This window comes from Oncorhynchus nerka, linkage group LG6, assembly GCF_034236695.1.
Source record: "Oncorhynchus nerka isolate Pitt River linkage group LG6, Oner_Uvic_2.0, whole genome shotgun sequence".
In the NCBI taxonomy this organism is placed as follows: domain Eukaryota; kingdom Metazoa; phylum Chordata; class Actinopteri; order Salmoniformes; family Salmonidae; genus Oncorhynchus; species Oncorhynchus nerka.
The window spans coordinates 5,864,470-5,881,083 of NC_088401.1; the positions used below are offsets into that span (position 1 = coordinate 5,864,470).

Sequence of the window (16,614 nt, forward strand, 5' to 3'; positions counted from 1 at the left end):
AGGAACTCAGAGAGAGAGAGAGGAGGAACTCAGTAGGAGAGAGAGAGAGAGAGAGAGAGAGAGAGAGAGAGAGAGAGAGGGAGGAACTCAGTAGGAGAGAGAGAGAGAGAGGAACTCGTAGGAGAGAGAGAGAGAGAGAGGGAGGAACTCCCAGTAGGAGAGAGAGAGAGAGAAGAGGAGAGAGGAGAGGAGAGATAAAGGAGAGAGAGAGAGGAGAGAGAGGGAGAGAGAGAGGAGGAACTCAGAGAGGAGAGAGAGAGAGAGAGGAGGAAGAGAGAGAGAGAGAGAGAGAGAGAGGAGGAACTCAGTAGAGAGAGAGAGAGAGAGAGGAACTCAGAGAGAGAGAGAGAGGGAGGAACTCAGAGGAGAGAGAGAGAGAGGAGGAACTCAGTAGGGGAGAGAGGGAGGAACTCAGTAGAGAGAGAGAGAGGGAGGAACTCAGTAGGAGAGAGAGAGAGAGAGAGAGGGAGGAACTCAGTAGGAGAGAGAGAGAGAGAGAGAGAGAGAGAGAAACACAGAGGAGAGAGAGAGAGAGAGGGGAGGAACTCAGTAGGAGGAGAGAGAGAGAGAGAGAGGAACACAGAGGAGAGAGGAGTGGGAGAGAGAGGGAGGAACCAGTAGGGGAGAGAGGAGAAAAGGAACTCAGAGGAGAGAGAGAGAGAGAGAGAGGGAGGAACTCAGGAGAGAGAGGGAGAGTAGGAGAGAGAGAGAGAGAGAGAGAGGAACTCAGTAGGAGAGAGAGAGAGGAACTCAGTAGGAGAGAGAGAGAGAGAGAGGGAGGAACCAGTAGAGAGAGAGAGAGAGGAACTCAGAGAGAGAGAGAGAGAGAGGAAGAGCAGAGAGGAACTCAGTAGGAGAGAGAGAGAGAGAGAGAGGGAGGAACTCAGAGAGAGAGAGAGAGGAGGAACTCAGTAGGAGAGAGAGAGAGAGGAGGAACTCAGTAGAGAGAGAGAGGGAGGAACTCAGTAGAGAGAGAGAGAGAGAGAGAGAGAGGGAGGAACTCAGTAGGAGAGAGAGAGGGAGGAACTCAGTAGGAGAGAGAGAGAGGAGGAACTCAGAGAGAGAGAGAGAGAGAGGAGAGGAGAGAGAGAGAGAGAGAGAGAGAGAGAGGAGAACTCAGTAGGAGAGAGAGGGAGAACTCAGTAGGAGGAGAGAGAGAGAGGGAGGAACTCAGTAGGGAGAGAGAGAGAGAGAGAGAGGGAGGAGAGAGAGAGAGAGAGAGGGAGGAACTCAGGAGAGAGAGAGGAGGAAGAGTGGAGAGAGAGAGAGGAGAGAGAGAGGGAGGAACTCAGTAGGAGAGAGAGAGAGGGAGAAGAGGAGAGAGAGAGAGAGAGGGAGGAACTCAGTGAGGAGAGAGAGAGAGAGAGAGAGGAGAGAGAGAGAGAGAGGAGGAACTCAGCAGGAGAGAGAGAGAGGAGAGGAGAGAGAGAGAGGAACCAGCAGGAGAGAGAGAGAGAGAGAGAGAGAGAGAGAGAGAGAGGAGGAACTCAGTAGGAGAGAGAGAGGGAGGAGAGGAGAGAGAGAGAGAGAGAACTCAGTGGGCAGGGAGAGAGAGAGAGATAGGGAGAACTCAGGAGAGAGAGGAGAGAGGGAGGAACTCAGTAGGAGAGAGAGAGAGAGAGAGGGAGGAACTCAGTAGGAGAGAGAGAGAGAGAGAGAGAGAGAGAGATGGAGGAACTCAGTAGGAGAGAGAGAGAGAGAGAGAGAGAGAGAGAGAGAGAGAGAGAGAGGGAGGAACTCAGTAGGAGAGAGAGAGAGGGAGAGAGAGGGAGGAACTCAGTAGGAGAGAGAGAGAGAGAGAGAGAGAGAGAGAGAGAGAGAGAGAGAGAGAGAGGGAGGAACTCAGTAGGGGAGAGAGAGGGAGGAACTCAGTAGGAGAGAGAGAGGGAGGAACTCAGTAGGAGAGAGAGAGAGAGAGAGAGAGAGAGAGAGAGGGAGGAACTCAGTGGGAGAGAGAGAGGGAGGAACTCAGTAGGAGAGAGAGAGGGAGGAACTCAGTAGGAGAGAGAGAGAGAGAGAGGGAGGAACTCAGTGAGAGAGAGAGAGAGAGAGAGAGAGAGAGAGAGAGAGAGAGAGAGAATCTCAGGTTTGGTGTGTGGTTAGTCTACAAGCAGTCGGGGCGGAAACACTAGACAGACAGACTGACTGAGTGACTGATCTGTGTGTGAACAGTGGAGCTGAGCTGTGTTTGTGGAATGACGCTTTTCTTCAGCTCAACCTGCTGGTAAACAGAAGGGCTGTGTGGACGCAGGAATTTCAGGTCACGAGGACTCCAGCAGCAGAGCAGTGGTCGGAGAAGTGTTGTAGTTAATCTGAGCTGGGGTAGGGAGTATGTCTACTGTGTCCTGCTTGATTGAAGATTGTCCCTGTCCTTCTTACTCTGACAGTATGGGAGATCTGAAAACACACTGAGTAGAAGACACACACACACTCACACAGAGAGACTCTAGACGCGGAGACGACACACACACATTGTAATTTTGGAGAGACTATTTCAGCCTCTTGTGGAATCCTTGGAGGTCCCAACTTCCCCCCCCCCCCCCCTTGTATTTTTGTCCCTGACGATGGCGTCAGCCGTGGATTATGTGTTGTTGCTGGTAGCTGCCGTGCTGGGACCGTACCACGTTGGGGTGGAAGGAGGGTGCGCTGGGAAGTGCTGCCGGGGTTCAGACATCACCTGTTCAACGGCAGACTGGAGGATGGACCGTGTGTTCGGCACCTGCTACTGCGACGAGGGCTGCCTCAGGACCAAAGACTGTTGCTATGACTACCCCACCGAGTGCCCAGGTGAAGGAGGATGGGTGGAGTCTCTACAGTCACGGTTGTCATGAATTGCCCCAAACGTTGTCTCTATTCCTTATAGTGCACTACTTTTGACCAGGGTCTATAGGGTAGTAGTAGTGCACTACTTTTGACCAGGGTCTATAGGTAGTAGTAGTGCACTACTTTTGACCAGGGTCTATAGCACTATATTTGACGTTTGTTTAACTAGGCAAGTCAGTTAAGAACAAATATTTATTTACAATGAAGGCCTACCGGAGAACAGTGGGTTAACTACCTTGTTCGGGGGGCAGAACGATGACTTTTACCTTGTCGTGCTCCAGAGATTCGATCTAGCAAACCTTTCGGTTACTGGCCCAACGCTCCAACCACTAGGCTACCTGGAGCCACAATGGTGTAATGATGGAGAATCGTGGGCAGTCTGTTATTATGAAAGACTGGAAATGGTATATACAGTGAAGTATTCATACCCCTTGGATTCCATTTGAAGTAGTGAACCGTATAGTATATGGAAAATATTGCCATTTTGGGAATCCGATTGGATGCATTCTACAGTATCTGGCCAGAGAAACAATGGGTGCATTCTACAGTATCTGGCCAGAGAAACAATGGGTGCATTCTACAGTATCTGGCCAGAGAAACAATGGGTGCATTCTACAGTATCTGGCCAGAGAAACAATGGGTGCATTCTACAGTATCTGGCCAGAGAAACAATGGGTGCATTCTACAGTATCTGGCCAGAGAAACAATGGGACTTAAACCCTTATCTAATTTTACCACTCAACTGTTTTACGCTTTACCTCTGTCCTCTAAACCAGGGATTGTCAAACTTTTCTTGCCCAGGGACCCCCCCCCCCCCCCCCCGCAAACCGGCAATGCCAAGCTGAAGTAATCAACCTTTTAACATGAATAGATTTGGTTGACAGTTCTATTATGTTGACCTTTCAGTCCCCACAGGTCATTGGAAGAGGAAGTGTGAACTCTAACATAGTCTATTAGCCAGAACAGCATCTTTGCGGCGTAGTGAAAAAGTTGCTGTTGTAAAGCTGATTTTCTGCAATTCTTCTCATTTCTACACATTTCTTCATGAGATGAGAGAAAATTGTGGCAGTTTTGAAGCAAATTTCCAGCAAATCTACATATGTTGGAGCTGTGGCTTCTTCCTTGCTGAGCGGCCTTTCAGGTTACGTCGATATAGGACTCGTTTGACTGTGGATATAGATACTTTTGTACCTGTTTCCTCCAGCATCTTCACAAGGTCCTTTGCTGTTGTTCTGGGATTTATTTTCACTTTTCGCACCAAAGTACATTCATCTCTAGGAGACAGAATGCATCTCCTTCCTGAGCGGTATGACGGCTGCGTGGTCCCATGGTGTTTATATTTGCGTACTATTGTTTGTACAGATGAACATGGTACCTTCAGGCATTTGGTAATTGCTCCCAAGGATGAACCAGACTTGTGGAGGTCTACAATTTTCTTTCTGAGGTTTTGGCTGATTTCTTTTGGTTTTTCCCATGATGTCAAGCAAATAGGCACTGAGTTTGAAGGTAGGCCTTGAAGGACATCCACAGGTACACCTCCAATTCACTCAAATGTTGTCAATTAGCCAATCAGAAGCTTCTAAAGCCATTACAACATTTCTGGAATTGTCCAAGCTGTTTAAAGGCACAGTCAACTTTGTGTATGTAAACTTCTGACCCACTGGAATTGTGATACAGTGAATTATTAGTGAAATAATCTGTCTGTAAACAATTGTTGAAAAATTGACTTGTGTCATGCACAAAGTAGATGTCCTAACCAACTTGCCAAAACTATAGTTTGTTAACAAGACATTTGTGGAGTGGTTGAAAAACAGGTTTTAATGACTCCAACCTAAGTGTATGTAAACTTCTGTATTCAGCTGTATATTTTAAAGTATATATATATATATATATATATATATATATATATATATATATATACAGAAAATGTGTATAAAACCCATATAAACTGCAGTTATAATTATATGACATTATTTGAAGTTGACAAAACTTCTATTCATCAATTTCTGACATTTCTTATTTTGAATTTCCTGCATAAGTAAAATCAGAATTGAGCCTCTTCTGCCGTTCATTCCATTTAGACTGGTTTGGACTTCTCCCTGACCAAGATGGCTGCCGTTTTCAAACCTCTCTGGAACTTTAAAGGTTTATGACATCATAGTCCCTCTAGTAATGGAATCTGATCTCTATGCTTAGGGACTCTGACTGATCTGATATAAAACTATGCTGTCTAGTTTCAATCGTAACTCATTTACTTTGTATGAATGTGCGAACAGGATGGAATTATGGACAAATATGTCAGGAATGCACTTCTATTAATCATTATCTGTGTCCCGGATAGCACCTTATTTACAATGTAGAGTACTACATCCGGAATTGAATAGGATCTCTGTGGTAATTACTGTAGGAGTTAGCCAAGCCAGAGTGTACCTAATACCTGACACATCAAAGACCAGGTACTCAGAGAGCGTGTGGAGAGCATTGAAAAGAGAACAACAGGATTAAATGGGTCAGTGACTGGATCCAATTCATTCAGCTTTACAGTTTCATTCAGATCACCCAACGCTGTACAGAAACACTAATCCTTCAAATCCAAGGGTGTGTGTCCCAAATAGCACCCTATTCTTGTAGGGGTCTGGTCTAAAGTAGTGCACTTTATAGGGAATAGGGTGCCATAGGGCTCTGGTCAAAATTAGTGCACTTTATAGGGAATAGGGTGCCATAGGGCTCTGGTCAAAATTAGTGCACTTTATAGGGAATAGGGTGCCATAGGGCTCTGGTCAAAAGTAGTGCACTTTATAGGGAATAGGGTGAATATTGAGCAGTCAGCTGAGCGAACTGTACACACCCTTGACTTGTTCCGTCTTCAGTGTTACAGGGATGGCTTAAAATGTCACAGAACTTCAGTCGTCAAACTAACATCACCTCAGGGGTTTTTCACTCCTGGCACGGAGGATTCACAGGGCGTGCAGGCTTTAGTTCCAACCCAGCGCTAACTAATTTGATTCAGCTAATCAAAGCCTTGATGATTTGGTAGGTGCGTTTATCCTAGGCTGGAACAAAAGCTTGTACATCCACCAATCGGCGGGAGTGAAGGACATGGCAAGTGTATGAATATTTAATTAGGTAACGATTCCCTGAATGTTCTATTAAAGATGCATGCATGTGTGTCAAAGACAGTGTTATGTAGCGATGCTACGAATGTACCGTCAATGAAGCGGTAATGATACTCTCTATAGCTTTGATCTCAAACACGTGTGCGTGTGCGTGTGTGCGTGTGCGTGTGCGTGTGTGTGTGTGTGTGTGTGTGTGTGTGTGTGTGTGTGTGTGTGTGTGTGTGTGTGTGTGTGTGTGTGTATGTCTCTGTGTGTGTGTGTGTGTGTGTGTGTATGTCTCTGTGTGTGTGTGTGTGTGTGTGTGTGTGTGTGTGTGTGTGTGTGTGTGTGTGTGTGTATGTCTCTGTGTGTGTGTGTGTGTGTGTGTGTGTGTATGTCTCTGTGTGTGTGTGTGTGTGTGTGTGTGTGTGTGTGTGTGTGTGTGTCTCTGTGTGTGTGTGTGTGTGTGTGTGTGTGTGTGTGTGTGTGTGTGTGTGTGTGTATGTCTCTGTGTGTGTGTGTGTGTGTGTGTGTGTGTGTGTGTGTGTGTGTGTGTGTGTGTGTGTGTGTGTGTGTGTGTGTCTCTGTGTGTGTGTGTGTGTGTGTGTGTGTGTGTGTGTGTGTGTGTGTGTGTGTGTGTGTGTCTCTCTGTGTATGTGTGTGTCTGTGTGTGTGTGTGTGTGTGTGTGTGTGTGCGTGCGTGTGTGTGTGTGTGTGTGTGTGTGTGTGTGTGTGTGTGTATGTCTCTGTGTGTGTGTGTGTGTGTGTGTGTGTGTGTGTGTGTGTGTGTGTGTGTGTGTGTGTGTGTGTGTGTGTGTGTGTGTGTGTGTGTGTGTCTCTGTGTGTGTGTGTGTGTGTGTGTGTGTGTGTGTGTGTGTGTGTGTGTGTGTGTGTGTGTGTGTGTGTGTGTGTGTGTGTGTGTGTGTGTGTGTGTGTGTGTGTGTGTGTGTGTGTGTGTGTGTGTGTGTGTGTGTGTGTGTGTGTGTGTGTGTGCGTGTGTGTGTGTGTGTGTGTGTGTGTGTGTGTGTGTGTGTGTGTGTGTGTGTGTGTGTGTGTGTGTCTCTGTGTGTGTGTGTGTGTGTGTGTGTGTGTGTCTCTGTGTGTGTGTGTGTCTGTGTGTGTGTGTGTGTGTGTGTGTGTGTGTGTGTGTGTGTGTGTGTGTGTGTGTGTGTGTGTGTGTGTCTATAGGTGTTTATGAAGATACTTTAATGCTAATAATTACACTGTTGTCTCTCGTCCAGCCCAGTCGTGTGTGGTGACTGACTGGAGTCACTGGAGCGGTTGTGCCCAGCCCTGCCAGCGGTCCAGGAGGGTCCGGTGAGACCTGTGTGTTATTTATTAGTCCTGTTGACAGCCCAATTAGTGGGAATAAATCTGATTTGTCAAAAGACCAATTAGTGGCAAAAGATCAGAATTGGGCTTCTTGTGTAAACCCGGTCTTTTGTCCAACACTGAAGAACCACATTAGATATAATAAGTGGACCTAACACTTGTGTTATCTTCTGGGATTTATTTATTTGTACTTTTAAAATGCTTTAAAACCCAATAATCTATGAATCATCAATGGATTGTAGGCAGCGCCACATTGAGCAGGAGCCCAGGAACAGTGCAGATCCATGTCCCAGTCTGGAGGAGCAGGCTGGCTGCATGGACTACCAGTCAAACCATGGAGAGATCTGCACTCAGAACACAGGTACACACACATTAAACTAAACTAACTGAGTCACACTGTTGCATGGTTATAACCTGGGGACTGTGTTGGTCTGTCTCCAGGTCGTGGTTATAACCTGGGGACTGTGTTGGTCTCTCTCCAGGTCGTGGTTATAACCTGGGGACTGTGTTGGTCTCTCTCCAGGTCCTGGTTATAACCTGGGGACTGTGTTGGTCTCTCTCCAGGTCCTGGTGATAACCTGGGGACTGTGTTGGTCTCTCTCCAGGTCCTGGTGATAACCTGGGGACTGTGTTGGTCTCTCTCCAGGTCCTGGTTATAACCAGGGGACTGTGTTCCAGGTCTGTCTCCACTGTGCTGGTCTGTCCTGGTTATAACCAGGGGACTGTGTTGGTCTCTCTCCAGGTCCAGCTTTCATCACCACCAGGGAGTTTGGTAAAGGAAGAACAAAGCCTGACATCTACGGAGCACCTCTGTACCCTGGGTATGCTGCATTATGCATGTTTTATGGCTGTTCTTAAGGAGAAATGAACAGTTATGAAGGCTTATAGCGAGTTGTACAATGCTCTATTACACCCGTCTACTCACATAAGGAAGGGAATCAGATTCAAGGATCCTGTGGTACACACAGTGCCATCAGAAGTGTTTCACATCCCCCTTGACCTTTTTCCACATTTTGTTGTTACAGCCTGAATTTAAAATGGGATTTATTTTTTTTTTTTTTATTTTACTAGGCAAGTCAGTTAAGAACAAATTCTTATTTTCAATGGCGGCCTAGGAACAGTGGGTTAACTGCCTGTTCAGGGGCAGAACGACAGATGTGTACCTTGTCAGCTCGGGGATTTGAACTTGCAACCTTTCGGTTACTAGTCCAACGCTCTAACCACTAGGCTACCCTGCCGCCCCGAAATTCGAGATTATTATTTTTTGTCCACTGGCCTACACACAATACTCTATAACGTTGGACATTTTTACAAATTAATTTAAAAATGAAAAGCTTAAAATGTTTAGAGTCGATAAGTATTCAATTCCTTTGTTGTGGCAAACCTAAATAAGTTCAGGAGTAACAACGTGCTTTAACAAGTTACATAAAAAGATATGACTCACTCTGTGTGCAATAATACTGTTTAACATGAGTTTTGAATGACTACCTCATATCTGTACTCCACACATATAATTATCTGTAAGGTCCCTCAGTCGCGCAGTGAATGTCAAACACAGATTCAACCACAAAGACCAGGGAGGTTTTCCAATGTCTCACAAAGAAGGGCTCCTATTGGTAGATGGGTAAAAACTAAAAAGCAGACCTTAAATATCCCTTTGAGCGTGGTGAAGTTATTAATTACACTTTGGATGGTGACACCCAGTCACTACCAAGATACAGGCGTCCTTCCTAACTCAGTTGCCAGAAAGGAAGGAAACCGCTCAGGGATTTCCCCAGAAGCCACTGGTGACTGTAAAACAGGTTAGAGTGTATCGGCTGTGATAGGAGAACACTGAGGATAGATCAACAACATTTTAGTTACTCCACAATACTAACATAATTGACAGAGTGAAAAGAAGGAAGCCTGTACAGAATAATAATATTGCAAAACATGCATCCGGTTTGCAACAAGAAACCAAAGTAATACTGCAAGAAAAGTGGTAAAGCAATACATTTTTTGTCCTTAATTTGAAGTGTTCTTTTGGGACAAATTCAATACATCACATTACTGAGTACCACTCTCCATATTTTCAAACATAGTGGTGGCTGCATCATGTTATGGGTATGCTTACAAGGATAAAAAGGGATAACAAATAAATGGACGAGCACAGACAAAATCCTAGAGGAACACATGGTTCAGTCTGCTTTCCACCAGACACTGGGAGATGATTTCACCTTTCAGCAGGACAAAAACATAAAAGACAAGGCCAAATATACTCTGGGGTTGCTTACCAAGAAGGCAGTGAATGTTCCTGACTGGCTGAGTTACAGTTTTAACTTAAATCTACGGCAAGACCTGAAAATGGTTATCAAGCAATGATCAACAACCAATATGACAGAGTTTGAAGAATTTATAAAACAATAAATTGGCAAATATTGTAGAAACCAGGTGTGGAACTCTATTAGAGACCTACCCAGGAAGACTCACAGCTCTTAGGGACTTACACAGAAAGACTCACATATCTTAGAGACTAACCCAGAAAGACTCACAGCTCTTAGAGACTTACCCAGAAAGACTCACAGCTCTTAGAGACTAACCCAGAAAGACTCACAGCTCTTAGAGACTTACCCAGAAAGACTCACAACTCTTAGGACTTACCCAGAAAGACTCACAGCTCTTAGAGACTAACCCAGAAAGACTCACAGCTCTTAGAGACTTACCCAGAAAGACTCACAACTCTTAGGGACTTACCCAGAAAGACTCACAGCTCTTAGCAACTTACCCAGAAACATTCACAGCTCTTAGAGACTTACCCAGAAAGACCCACAGCTTTTAGAGACTTAGCCAGAAATACTCACAGCTCTTAGAGAGTCACCCTGAAAGATCTACAGATATTAGAGACTTATCCAGAGAGACTCACATCTCCTAGAGACTAACCCAGAAAGACTCACAGATATTAGAGACTTACCCAGAAAGACACACAGCTGTAATCGCTGCCAAAGGGCCTCCTGCAAAGTATTGACTCAGGGTGTGAATACTTATGTAAATTAGATATTTCTGTATATAATTTTAATGAAGGTGCAAACATTTCTAAAAACATGTTACAGTTTGTCATTATGGTTTATCATATACTCCCTATAGGCCCCGGTCTAAAGTAGTGCACTATACTCCCTATAGGCCCTGGTCTAAAGGAGTGCACTATACTCCCTATAGGCCCTGGTCTAAAGGAGTGCACTATACTCCCTATAGGCCCTGGTCTAAAGGAGTGCACTATACTCCCTATAGGCCCTGGTCTAAAGGAGTGCACTATACTCCCTATAGGCCCTGGTCTAAAGGAGTGCACTATACTCCCTATAGGCCCTGGTCTAAAGGAGTGCACTATACTCCCTATAGGCCCTGGTCTAAAGGAGTGCACTATACTCCCTATAGGCCCTGGTCTAAAGGAGTGCACTATACTCCCTATAGGCCCCGGTCTAAAGTAGTGCACTATACTCCCTATAGGCCCCGGTCTAAAGGAGTGCACTATACTCCCTATAGGCCCCGGTCTAAAGTAGTGCACTATACTCCCTATAGGTCCCGGTCTAAAGTAGTGCACTATACTCCCTATAGGCCCTGGTCTAAAGGAGTGCACTATACTCCCTATAGGCCCTGGTCTAAAGTAGTGCACTATACTCCCCTATAGGCCCTGGTCTAAAGTAGTGCACTATACCCCTATAGGCCCTCGTCTAAAGTAGTGCACTATACTCCCTATAGGCCCTGGTCTAAAGTAGTGCACTATACTCCCTATAGGCCCTGGTCTAAAGTAGTGCACTATACTCCCTATAGGCCCTGGTCTAAAGTAGTGCACTATACTCCCTATAGGCCCTGGTCTAAAGTAGTGCACTATACTCCCTATAGGCCCCGGTCTAAAGTAGTGCACTATACTCCCTATAGGCCCTGGTCTAAAGGAGTGCACTATACTCCCTATAGGCCCTGGTCTAAAGGAGTGCACTATACTCCCTTATAGGCCCTGGTCTAAAGGAGTGCACTATACTCCCTATAGGCCCTGGTCTAAAGTAGTGCACTATACTCCCTATATATCCTGGTCTAAAGTAGTGCACTATACTCCCTATAGGCCCTGGTCACTTTGTCATTATGGTTTATCATGTGTAGATTAGTGAATCATTTTATATATTTTTACAGTTTGTCATTATGGTTTATCGTGGGTAGATTAGTTTATAATTGTATATATTTTTACAGTTTGTCATTATGGTTTATCGTGTGTAGATTAGTGAATCATTTTATACATTTTTAGCCCATTTTGAATTTGAGCTGTAACACAACAAAATGTGGAATTAAGTCCAATTCAGTGTATTCAGACTCCTTGAGTTTTTCCACATTTTGTCAAATTAGAGCCCTATTCTAAAATACAAGTAAAAAATCCTCATCAATCTAGACACAATAGCCCATAATGACAAAGCAAAAAGAGGTTCTTAGACATTTTTGCAAATGTATAAAAAAAGAAAAGAAAAGGAAATATCATATTTACATAAGTATTCAGACCCTTTACTCAGGACTTTGTTGAAGCACCTTTGGCCTAGATTACAACCTTGAGTCTCCTTGGGTATGACGCTACAAGCTTGGCACATTGTATTTGGGGAGTTTCTCCCATTCTTCTCTGCAGATCCTCTCAAGCTCTGTCAGTTTGTATTCACTTTGTCATAATGGTGTAGATTGATGAGGAAAAACACCATTTAATCCATTTTAGAATAAGGCTGTATCGTAACAAAATGTAGAACAAGTGAAGGGGTCTGAATACTTCCTGTACCTCTTTAGTTCAAGGGGACCTGTGGTACTTCCTTAGTTCATAAGATTTCAACAATCATTCTGGTTTGAAATGTGAGGCACGCTTATCACACACAGAAAAAAAAAGCAACTAGGATTTTATACCAAATGAAGTGTTTTCTCACCAGGATATCTAGATCACACACACACACACACACACACACACACACACACACACACTGGTTTCCATCAGGTATGAAACATGATTAACATCACATGTACAAAGAATCTGGACTAACAATTGGCAAAGTTTCTCTGAACGCAGGGAAACACACGCACGCACGCACGCACGCACGCACACACACACACACACACACACACACACACACACACACACACACACACACACACACACACACACACACACACACACACACACACACACACACACACACCATCTGAAATGTGAAGTCCCAGCTCCCTCCTGCAACCCTGTAATTCAAACTGTCATTATTCGAACCAATTACTTTTGTTGGCATGGCACCCTATAGGTCCCGGTCTAAAGTAGTGCACTATACTCCCTATAGGCCCTGGTCTAAAGGAGTGCACTATACTCCCTTTAGGTCCTGGTCTAAAGTAGTGCACTATACTCCCTTTAGGTCCTGGTCTAAAGTAGTGCACTATACTCCCTATAGGTCCTGGTCTAAAGTAGTGCACTATACTCCCTATAGGCCCTGGTCTAAAGTAGTGCACTATACTCCCTATAGGCCCTGGTCTAAAGTAGTGCACTATACTCCCTATAGGCCCTGGTCTAAAGTAGTGCACTATACTCCCTATAGGTCCCGGTCTAAAGTAGTGCACTATACTCCCTATAGGTCCCGGTCTAAAGGAGTGCACTATACTCCCTATAGGCCCTGGTCTAAAGTAGTGCACTATACTCCCTATAGGCCCTGGTCTAAAGTAGTGCACTATACTCCCGATAGGCCCTGGTCTAAAGTAGTGCACTATACTTCCTATAGGTCCCGGTCTAAAGTAGTGCACTATACTCCCTATAGGCCCTGGTCTAAAGTAGTGCACTATACTCCCTATAGGCCCTGGTCTAAAGTAGTGCACTATACTCCCTATAGGCCCCGGTCTAAAGTAGTGCACTATACTCCCTATAGGCCCCGGTCTAAAGTAGTGCACTATACTCCCTATAGCCCCGGTCTAAAGGAGTGCACTATACTCCCTATAGGCCCTGGTCTAAAGTAGTGCACTATACTCCCTATAGGCCCTGGTCTAAAGTAGTGCACTATACTCCCTATAGGCCCTGGTCTAAAGGAGTGCACTATACTCCCTATAGGCCCTGGTCTAAAGTAGTGCACTATACTCCCTATAGGCCCTGGTCTAAAGTAGTGCACTATATAGGGAATAGGGTACCATAGGGCTCTGGTTTAAAGTAGTGCACTATATAGGGAATAGGGTGCCATAGGGCTCTGGTCTAAAGTAGTGCACTATATAGGGAATAGGGTACCATAGGGCTCTGGTTTAAAGTAGTGCACTATATAGGGAATAGGGTGCCATAGGGCTCTGGTCTAAAGTAGTGCACTATATAGGGGATAGGGTGCCATTTAGGATGTACACTGTGTGGAATGGTAGGTATGATATTTCCAACCCCTCCTCCGTCAGGTTCTGTATGGAGTATAAGATGGAGTCTCTGACTACCCACTGTACGGTGGAGAACAGACCACACACCCACTGGATGCAGTACCTACGTGAGGGCTACACGGTGTGTGTGGCGTGCCAACCCCCCGCCATGCGTAACCATAGCGGCAGCTGCCAGGGAGACGGACAAGAATCCAACAGGTACGGAGTCACGGACGGATCATTTTTAAAAGACGTTTGGTATTATAAAGAAAGTCATGTAAGCCCTTTGTTCGAGTCAGTGCAGCTATGTAGTTAGGCTTTGATGTCCAATCCCCTGGAAATGGCACTAGTTGATTGATCATACATTATTACATTATTCAATGTGTAGACTATATGAGATAGTACTGTATTCTTAGTTTGTGGTAACATTTGACTGATGTACGAGTTTATCAAAACAGTTGCATAGATGAAGACTAGTCTAGTCAGGATAGGATACATTTATTATTATAATAGTTTTTTAAAACTGAAAGGTGAAAATGTTTTCACACACAGTAGTTGTGTTGTCGTCAGTGTGATCTTTGTGCTGCTGTAGATTTGACCTCATCACTCCCTGTTAGAACATGCATATGTAAATATATATGCATATATGTACATATATATGTGTATATATGTATGTATTTCCCCTGGTATCTCTAGGTCTTCTCCTTTAACCCTGTGTATCATGGACTGCCTCCAGGTCTTCTCCTTTAACCCTGTGTATCATGGACTGCCTCCAGGTCTTCTCCTTTAACCCTGTGTATCATGGACTGCCTCCAGGTCTTCTCATTTAACCCTGTGTATCATGGACTGCCTCCAGGTCTTCTCCTTTAACCCTGTGTATCATGGACTGCCTCCAGGTCTTCTCCTTTAACCCTGTGTATCATGGACTGCCTCCAGGTCTTCTCCTTTAACCCTGTGTATCATGGACTGCCTCCAGGTCTTCTCCTTTAACCCTGTGTATCATGGACTGCCTCCAGGTCTTCCTCCTTTAACCCTGTGTATCATGGACTGCCTCCAGGTCTCTCCTTTAACCCTGTGTATCATGGACTGCCTCCATGTCTTCTCATTTAACCCTGTGTATCATGGACTGCCTCCAGGTCTTCTCCTTTAACCCTGTATCATGGACTGCCTCCAGGTCTTCTCCTTTAACCCTGTGTATCATGGACTGCCTCCATGTCTTCTCATTTAACCCTGTGTATCATGGACTGCCTCCAGGTCTTTCCTTTAACCCTGTATCATGGACTGCCTCCAGGTCTTCTCCTTAACCCTGTATCATGGACTGCCTCCATGTCTTCTCATTTAACCCTGTGTATCATGGACTGCCTCCAGGTCTTCTCCTTTAACCCTGCTGTATCATGGACTGCCTCCAGGTCTTCTCCTTTAACCTGTGTATCATGGACTGCCTCCAGGTCTTCTCATTTAACCCTGTGTATCATGGACTGCCTCCAGGTCTTTCCTTTAACCCTGTGTATCATGGACTGCCTCCAGGTCTTCCTTTAACCCTGTGTATCATGGACTGCCTCCAGGTCTTCTCCTTTAACCCTGTGTATCATGGACTGCCTCCAGGTCTTTCCTTTAACCCTGTGTATCATGGACTGCCTCCAGGTCTTCTCCTTTAACCTGTGTATCATGGACTGCCTCCACCAATCCAGTATTATTGGTAGTATTGAACGACTATAGAGAAAAATGATCCTGAGGAAAATAAAAACAGGTGTTCTTAGTGGAAAAGTGTCTGATGTCCTGTGAGGAGCTGCTCCATTGGCTGGCTGTCAGCCATATTAACCTATGTCCTGTGAGGAGCTGCTCCATTGGCTGGCTGTGAGCCATACTAACCTATGTCCTTTGAGGAGATGCTCCATTGGCTGGCTGTCAGCCATACTAACCTATGTCCTGTGAGGAGCTGCTCCATTGGCTGGCTGTCAGCCATATTAACCTATGTCCTGTGAGGAGATGCTCCATTGGCTGGCTGTGAGCCATACTAACCTATGTCCTTTGAGGAGATGCTCCATTGGCTGGCTGTCACTAATATGTCCTAGGAGCTGCCTATGTCCATATTGTAATGACCTGAGGAGCTGCTCCATTGGCTGGCTGTCAGCCATACTAACCTGTGTCCTGTGTGTTTTACAGTGAGGAGCTGCTCCATTGGCTGGCTGTGAGCCATACTAACCTGTGTCCTGTGTGTTTTACAGTGAGGAGCTGCTCCATTGGCTGGCTGTAAGCATACTAACCTGTGTCCTGTGTGTTTTACAGTGAGGAGCTGCTCCATTGGCTGGCTGTGAGCCATGCTAACCTATATCCTGTGAGGAGCTGTTCCATTGGCTGGCTGTGGGCCATACTAACCTGTGTCCTGTGTGTTTTACAGTGAGGAGCTGCTCCATTGGCAGGCTGTGGGGAACTCTGGCTGTCGTGGAACGTGGAAGAAGGTCCAGAGAACAGCATACTGCTCCTGTCCTCACGTCCACAGCTTCCTCTTCATATAAACACACAGGAAGTCTTACTTGCGGTCCTACTTGCACCCGTATTCCCTATATGGTGCACTACTTTAGACCAGAGCCCTATGGCACCCTATTTCCTATATAGTGCACTACTTTAGACCAGAGCCCTATGGCACCCTATTCCCTATATAGTGCACTACTTTAGACTTATGGCAATTCCCTATATGGTGCACTACTTTAGACCAGAGCCACTATTCTATATAGTGCACTACTTTAGACCAGAGCCCTATGGCACCCTATTCCCCTATATAGTGCACTATTTTAGACCAGAACTACATGGCAGCCCTACCCCTATATAGTGCACTACTTTAGACCATAAATGGCACCCCTATTCTTATGTAGCACCAGACCATAACCCTATGGCACCATATTCCCTATATAGTGCAGAACTACTTTAACAGTGACCAGAACCATGGCACCCTATTCCTATATAGTGTACTACTTTGTGACCAGAACCC

General features: G+C 45.4%; 1 protein-coding gene across 1 annotated transcript; it reads left to right on the plus strand.

The window, feature by feature from the left end:
* The first annotated feature begins 1,965 nt into the window (after window positions 1-1,965).
* Window positions 1,966-16,297, plus strand: LOC115115908 (somatomedin-B and thrombospondin type-1 domain-containing protein). Its single transcript, XM_065019232.1, has 6 exons — window positions 1,966-2,787; window positions 7,160-7,235; window positions 7,493-7,611; window positions 7,993-8,071; window positions 13,665-13,841; window positions 16,024-16,297. Exons 1-6 carry the CDS (start codon window positions 2,565-2,567, stop codon window positions 16,139-16,141), a joined length of 792 nt encoding a protein of 263 aa, XP_064875304.1. The 5' UTR covers window positions 1,966-2,564; the 3' UTR covers window positions 16,142-16,297.
* Window positions 16,298-16,614: the final 317 nt, after the last annotated feature.

Coding starts and splice junctions, on each gene's coding strand:
- LOC115115908 (XM_065019232.1), top strand. CDS start 2,565: ATGGCGTCAGCCGTGGATTATGTGTTGTTGCTGGTAGCTGCCGTGCTG. Junction 8,072..13,664: donor GGAGCACCTCTGTACCCTGG/GTATGCTGCATT, acceptor CTCCTCCGTCAG/GTTCTGTATGGAGTATAAGA. Junction 13,842..16,023: donor GACGGACAAGAATCCAACAG/GTACGGAGTCAC, acceptor TGTGTTTTACAG/TGAGGAGCTGCTCCATTGGC.